Source organism: Hyposmocoma kahamanoa, unplaced genomic scaffold (assembly GCF_003589595.1).
Source record: "Hyposmocoma kahamanoa isolate Upper Pololo Valley unplaced genomic scaffold, ASM358959v1 100021, whole genome shotgun sequence".
In the NCBI taxonomy this organism is placed as follows: domain Eukaryota; kingdom Metazoa; phylum Arthropoda; class Insecta; order Lepidoptera; family Cosmopterigidae; genus Hyposmocoma; species Hyposmocoma kahamanoa.
In genome coordinates, this window is record NW_020653200.1 from 179,859 (window position 1) to 187,517 (window position 7,659).

A 7,659-nucleotide genomic window follows, 5' to 3' on the forward strand; every position below is an offset into this window, starting at 1 on the left:
TTATGTACACACTGACAGGCAATTAACAATACGTTAAAAATATATTCTATCTTTTTTAACTAAGCTAGAAGTCTATCTATGAAGGTCACCCTCTAACTGGATAAATGACCTGGTATAAACAGGGGGAACCCTAGGATCGTATTAATTTGGTCTATACTCAAAGGACAACAGGTCGCTCTTTTTATATCCAAATTTTAAAAATTTACTGAAGGGGAGAACAAGAGGTTCCAAAAAATTATATTTCACAGTGAAAATTTTGACTTTTGCAAAATGCAACGCCTGTGTATAAAAAATGTATTTATGATTTCAGTCAAGTTTGGAATCGACAAATTTAACATTTTTGTTTTTCGTTACTAATAAAATAAATCAATTTATCAAACATTATTAAACTAGGTTAGATTTTACACCTTTCACAGAATAATAAAACAGATCTTATCCGAACAGATAACAGACTTAGGAGCACAGTGCAAACGCCCCTGCAACAACGGCTACTATCCCATCCACGAAGCAGCTAAGAACGCTTCTTCGAGGACCATGGAAGTATTTCTCCAGTGGGGGGAGTCTAGAGGTTGTACGAGAGAACGAATGATATCTCTCTACGACAACGAAGGCAATGTTCCATTGCACTCAGCTGTTCACGGGGGAGATATAAAAGCGGTTGAACTATGTCTTCGATCTGGAGCCAAAATATCCACACAACAGCACGATTTGTCCACTCCCGTGCATCTGGCTTGTGCGCAGGTCAGTATTGTCAAGTTTTGTGACTAAAATTAATTTGCTTTCCAAAATTAATATAAGTATAATTATTCTAAGTAGAAAGTAGAAAGTGCGCCTCGTCGCGACAGCTACCGGTGAATTTGACCTGCGTAAAACAGACGTGGTGGAAATTTGTGTTATTTTAATTAAGTATCAGCTTCTATGTTAATTAATAACTATATTTCTATACAATATTTCCGTACAATTACAGTGGATTACGTACTTATTTATATACATTCTATTCTCATAGTAGATTACTTTTCAGTGATAGTTTTTTTTACAAATCAACTTATAGGGTCCTTAAATTTTGGCGAATATTATACATTGGAAGTGGAACTATTTTTCGGATCTAAATCGCATATTTGTTTTCTGTAACAAACCTACGTTTTGGGCCCTTTACAGGCCCCGTAGTCATCAATCAGTCATGGCCATATGACCTGTAAAGTGTTCGAAACGTTGGTTTGCAACGGTTGGTTTGGTTTGTAAAAACAAATATACGCGATTTAAATTCGAAAAAAATAGTTTCAACATTAATGAATTTTTATTAAGAGGACCTACATGTGAATGAATGAACACAAAGATCGCCTTAACAATGTTTAAGCGTTTTTTTAAACACCGAAAAAATATATTTCTCGCCGACCTCACACCGACGTCGTTGGTCCAGAAACCTTCAATAGCCACCGTCAAAGATTTTATGATCGTACAAGTCTAATTCTAACGAACATATATATATAGACATATTATTTCATTACGAAGATTTAAAAATGGTTATTAACCCTTTTGGAAATAGGCTATGGAACATTTGAGTTCCAGTAAGTTTTTTGTAACAAATCTTCGTTGGGTTAGCTTAAGTTAGGCTGGAAATGTATTCATTATAGCTTACCTTCGGTTATCCTTTATGTTATACCCTGTACTAACTAGCTGCAATATTTTACATAATTATTGTTGATACTCACACAGGGAGCTCTTGACATAGTAAAGCTGATGTTTACAATGCAACCAACTGAGAAGCTGGCATGCTTAACTTCGTGCGATGTTCAAAAAATGACGCCGATCCATTGCGCGGCAATGTTTGACCATCCAGATATTGTCAAATACTTGATTTCTGAAGGATCAGATATAAATCCTTTGGATAAAGAACGCAGATCACCTCTGCTGCTCGCAGCGTCAAGAGCTGGTTGGAGAACTGTACATATTTTGGTATGTTTGAGTCTATCAATTGTAACACCTATTCTATTGGATCTGGAACAATGATAACAATTAATGATCTGTAAACATAATTTTTAACATTATAGATTCGTCTGGGAGCTGACATACAATTGAAAGATATAAATTCGAGAAATGTTTTGCATCTTGTAGTGATGAATGGAGGTCGTCTCGAAGATTTTGCTGCAAATTGCAAAGTAAGTTCATCCATGACACTATGGTCTTTTGTCGCTTTAGTAAATTGAATTTGCATTCTAACATGAGGTTTACCAAATGTAATTACAGTTGCAATTTAAACAAACAAAATAATAAAAAATTTGGTCCATCATCCACAGTCTGATTTCACCCACTGTTAGTTTGGCCATCCAATACTCCTGTGCTAGCCGTATCAACTGACGCCCCGTTACGCGTACTATGTCGTCGATCCACCTTGCAACTGGGTGCTCGACACTTCTTTTGCCCATAAATGGCCACCGATCAGTCGACATCTTTATCCACCTGTCTTCACCTTGCCTTGCTATGTGTCCCGCCCAACCCCATTTGAAGTTCCACAATCCGAGTTCCAGCATCCTTTCTACTTTCGTCTGTCGTCGTATCTCAACGTTCGGAACTCGAACCATAAAGCTAATGCCGATTGTAGCGCGCTCCATGGCCTTCTGTGCAACTCTCAACCTGTATACAGTTTCTTACGTGGGCGTCTATGTCACATTTGGATTAATTTGGTGGAATTCTCAATACCTTATTTAAAATTGCTGCTTCTATGTACAGTACAATTATTTTCTTAATTACTGTACTGAGGGGTATAGCTCTAATGCATAGCGAAAGGTACAAAAGTACCAGTTTACATTCATAAAATGAATGTAAACTGGAATAATCTTTAAAAATATACTTTATTTCACTTTTTTACATGTTACTCGTTTTGGGTTACAAATCAATAATGTCAAGATGCTCCATTCTTTTCTCTTAGTTCATTTTCAAAGCATTCTAATTATGAATCTATTCACTCAGCCAGTGATTCTACTCATAGAGTAGAGCCTAGACTACATCCCTCTATGAGTAGAATCACTGGCTACATTACTCAGATTTCTGAATGTACCTGAATACGGTTGTTCATGTCTAGTCTTGAATTCAGAACTACTTATGTAGCCGCCAGACCCAAGTAGAAGTTGATGAGGATCTCGACGAGCTCGTAAAATTAAAAGACGATTTAAGTAGACTGTAATATATTGGCAATAGGTTGCTGGTTTACGGGAGTAGTGCCATTAATCATTAAACAGTGGTGGTTTCTTAAAGAAGTACAATTCAAAAGTGAACGTCCTTTTTGACCTTTTTGAGTTCATACGAAAAGTTCGTTAAACTGTGGTAGGGGTGAAATAACATGTATTTGGTGTTAGTTGATTGGTTCAAAAAAGGCGCCTACGTAATGTGCCTTTGACGAGCGTTTAGTTAATGCTTTGAAAGTTATATTAAATTTTACTACAAATTCAGTTGCGTTCGCAACAACTTATTTCATTGTTGTTTTGTTTTAATATTCCCTGGTTATAATAACATTTACTCCAACAAGTTCACAAAATTATAAACTAAATATAGAATAGTAATTTCTCCGTAGACAATAATTGAAAATTGTACTGTGCTGTTAGTACCAACAAATTAAGAAAATTTATTATGAACTCACGTTCTAACATTTTATCGTTCAGGATCGCTGTGAGAAGAGTCTAGCACAGTTGTTGAATGAAAAAGACAACACTGGTTGCTCGCCGCTGCATTACGCCAGCCGCGAAGGTCACATCCGATCGCTGGAGAATTTGATCAAACTCGGCGCTTGCATCAACTTGAAGAACAACAACAACGAAAGCCCTTTGCATTTCGCAGCCAGGTTACTGCATAGTTATACGAACTACTTTACAATTATTAATTACGATGTTTTCCTTACTATGAGATGTTGACCCTTATTCTAAAATCAGGGCCACGATTGTAATAGGCACACAGAATCTGACACGATAGAAATAAAACTTAAATTTCAAATACTAAAGACTTAATTTTCAATGGAGAATTTTATTTTGTTACTTTCAATAAGCAATAATTTTATAAATAGACCTTGATCGTTTCAGCATTTATTAAAACATTTCAAAATTGTGTATTACTGGCGGTCATCTTTTAAAAGCAGTTTTGAAAGAAAAAACTACAAAGATCATTTTCTTTTCGTAGGTTTGAAGAGTTGATACTAATCGTGTGTTATATTCTATATGAACATAACTAATAAACTTATTACCATTACGATTCATTTTATTATAAAATACTATTCTTATTTATAAATAAATAAGTCGTGTATTGTTTTATGTAGTATATAAAAAAAACAATATGCAGTATATAATAAAATTGTGTGATTTAGAAGATGTTTAAATACCTAATGGCAATTCTTCAGATACGGGCGATACCACACCGCCTGCCAGCTTCTGGACTCTGATAAAGGCACGTTCATCATTAATGAGAGCGACGGTGAAGGACTCACCCCACTCCACATTTCCTCTCGCGAAGGTCATACCAGGTAAGCATAAATAAAGGCGAATCGCACATAGTGCGATAGCGTACCCTCATGATACTACAAACGGTGCACCGTAGAACCGCGTAGTTTGTAATAGGGAAATGACGTGTGTTTAATGAAGTACTGCTCACATTACTGTATTTTAGTTTTGAAAGGTAAGGGTGCTGGTAAAATTACAAGCACATGGGACTTATTAACTTATGTCCCTCAGTGTCAGCAGTGCCCATCAGAACTTTGCGAATTCTGATCGCTTGGTATTAAAAAAAAGAAAAGGAAAATGAAGTCCTTAACAAAATTATCGTCCAATTATAGACTTATTTCTATAATTAAGAGCTGTCATGCCAAACAAGTGTTGACGTTGGCTCCGCCCAAATTGTGAAACAAATATATGCCTGAAGTTCGCGTGACATGCGGCAGGTGATGTTGAATTTTGCGCATTAAAAGTACCAAATTCGTTTTAGCGGAATAACTCTAAAACTAAAGGGATTAAAAAAAATTCGCAGTGACAATTGTCGATCATGCATAAATATAATTAATTATCTAATTTTTGTCCTAATAACCTGTAGCATTTCGAGGGTAAATCGAAAAAATGTGAAAATTAGAGGTCATTTCGTGATTTTTATCTATCGAGGAAACTTTATTGTTTTATGTTTCTGATTAATGACTATGTTTGAATATAATCATGTTGTTACTCATACAATATTTTATTTTTAACTTTAAAATGAATGTACCCCTCTAAAATCAAATCGAGATTAGGAATTTTTCCTCTGCTCCCTCTTAAGAAACAACTTTATTTTGGAAACAACTTTAATATATTTTTTGTTTATAACAGAGTGGTGCAGCTGCTGTTGAACAGGGGAGCTTTGCTACACCGAGATCATAACGGGCGGAATCCGTTGCACCTAGCCGCTATGAGCGGCTTCAATCAGACCATCGAGTTGCTGCACTCCGTTCACTCACACTTACTGGACCAGACGGACAAAGACGGCGTGAGTATCACAAACTACTGTTAAATTTGCATTAAGATGCTTGTATTATTTAGGAGCAGAGATGATCAAGCGTCCGGGTTTTAAACTGGCGTTTAGTTAACGCCGGGTTTGAATCGGGTTAAAACTCATTAACGCCCGAAATCAAAAACTAGTTGCGACTAAATTATATACAATATGTTTATTGCTTGCTTACTACATATATTGAATCGATTTGCTTGAAAATCTCATTGAAATTAATCGATAAAGAATTAGTTATCGTATTCACTTGAATCCATTTTCATATAAATCTAATCGTAATGGGCATCCCTAATAGTAAAAGTCCACACGATTGCAAGGGGATATGGTGTAGAGTTGTCTATTTTTTGTCTAATAATTTTTTTTACATCGAAATTTCTAATAAGTATGGAGTTGTACAAAAACCATCAAATGTCATATTAAATATATGGGAGCTTTTAACGTAAAAAATGTGAATATGTCTAGTTTTATTTTTTAAAAGTGTCGTTTTACTCATAAGGAAATCTATTTTTGATATAAGTTTAAAAGTTTTTGATATTTGTTATATTTACGGAATTATCGCTTGGGCACATTTAACGGTTACAACCTGTAGATTATGACCTTTCCTTTGCTCAAAACGTGTCATGTTGGCAAAATTGCAAATCGTTCGTTTGGTGCTACATTGACGTAATTGTAAATTTTGGCAAAATTGATTTAAGTATATGTAAGCCTGAAAAGCGCCAGAAAGCGTCTGTAAAAATCTTTATATTCGTGTAATAGCCAGGGTTTCAATGGCGGCACCATTACATCCGGGTTTATGGCTTCATTTTTGGTCGAAAAACTATTGCAGCAAATTTTTGATAATTCTTTTGCTCCGACTGTTGTATTATATGGTTTGTATTATAACTTGGTAAAGAACCAAAAATAAGATTTTAGTAAATGGAATTTGGAACAGCTCCGACTGTTGTGGCGGTCGAGCTGGGAGTGACCGTGGTACGAAAACAAAATGAGAAAGTGAAGGAAGATGGAACAATTCAAATTTAAAATTTAAATACATGTAAAATAAAAAAAATTATAGGATACAAGCGGAGAGAGGCGATACAAAGAGGTGAGATGACGGCGAAAGGAGGTCACACCGTCACAAGCCTCTGTAACAAGTGTTGATTCACTTTTGAACAAAAATCGACAGAAATGTAAAATTTGTAAAAATCGTCAAAAATACACAGTTTTATTAACACGTCATAAAAATGAAATAAATTTAAAAAATCAATTCAAATCCATCTCCTTTTCTCCAACATTACAAGAAATACAATTGCGTCAGTGTAGCACCAAATGAGCGAAATTGATGATACCATAAATTAAATCTAGCGAAATTGATAATACCTTAAATTTAAATCTCAATGTTACAGAACACACCTCTCCACCTAGCGACAATGGAGAATAAGCCTAACTCCATTGCTCTGCTCTTGTCTATGGGCTGTCGTTTGAGCTATAATAACCTCGACATGAGTGCAATCGATTACGCTATCTATTACAAATTCCCTGAAGCGGCTCTTGCGATGGTTACTCATGAACAAAGGTAATGTTGCACAAACTTTTTTAGCTTAGGTATTGTATTGTTGTATTAAAGTTTTGTATTGTGCTACGAATACATTTTCGTTCGACTTTTAAAACTGCATTGTTATTAGTTTATGACTGGATAGATTTTTAGTAGCAGTAGAGTACCTTGTGAAAGAGTTCGTCCAGGTAAGTACTGCTACCTTACCTATTTTTGCTGCCATAAACGGTAATGTGGTCCGCGCTAAAAAGTGTCCGAACTTATAGGGCGTTAAAACCGTATACAGAGCGTCATTCACGCTTTAGTCTTCGTTTGTTCGACTGACAGCGAAGCAAGCAAAACTAGACAGTACTGCGATGACATTACAATTTAAATTCAACGTTTTAGCTTTTTCATATTCCTTTACACTACGTTTAAATAGGTTGTGACTTGAGACATTTTTTTCGTGGTTTTTGTATTAGACCCGTCGCCCATTTACTTGTAAGTCAATGGTAAAAAGTTCAAATTGTTTATTTGATACCCAGTTCATTCAAGGCAACGAAATAATATAGCTAATCGAAATTGTAATAGGGGTTAAAGTATGAAATTGCCGATTTGTACTGAAAATCTAA

General features: G+C 35.4%; 1 protein-coding gene across 1 annotated transcript in view; it reads left to right on the top strand.

Moving 5' to 3' along the window:
* The window catches only part of LOC113233660 (transient receptor potential cation channel subfamily A member 1), a 99,344-nt gene that overhangs the window by 81,110 nt on the left and 10,575 nt on the right, over positions 1 to 7,659 (top strand). Inside the window, exons 7-13 of the mRNA XM_026468869.1 lie at positions 445 to 741; positions 1,717 to 1,956; positions 2,052 to 2,164; positions 3,653 to 3,838; positions 4,388 to 4,510; positions 5,340 to 5,496; positions 6,900 to 7,069. Coding sequence (XP_026324654.1) covers positions 445 to 741; positions 1,717 to 1,956; positions 2,052 to 2,164; positions 3,653 to 3,838; positions 4,388 to 4,510; positions 5,340 to 5,496; positions 6,900 to 7,069 — 1,286 coding nt within the window. The remainder of the gene's footprint in view (positions 1 to 444; positions 742 to 1,716; positions 1,957 to 2,051; positions 2,165 to 3,652; positions 3,839 to 4,387; positions 4,511 to 5,339; positions 5,497 to 6,899; positions 7,070 to 7,659) is intronic.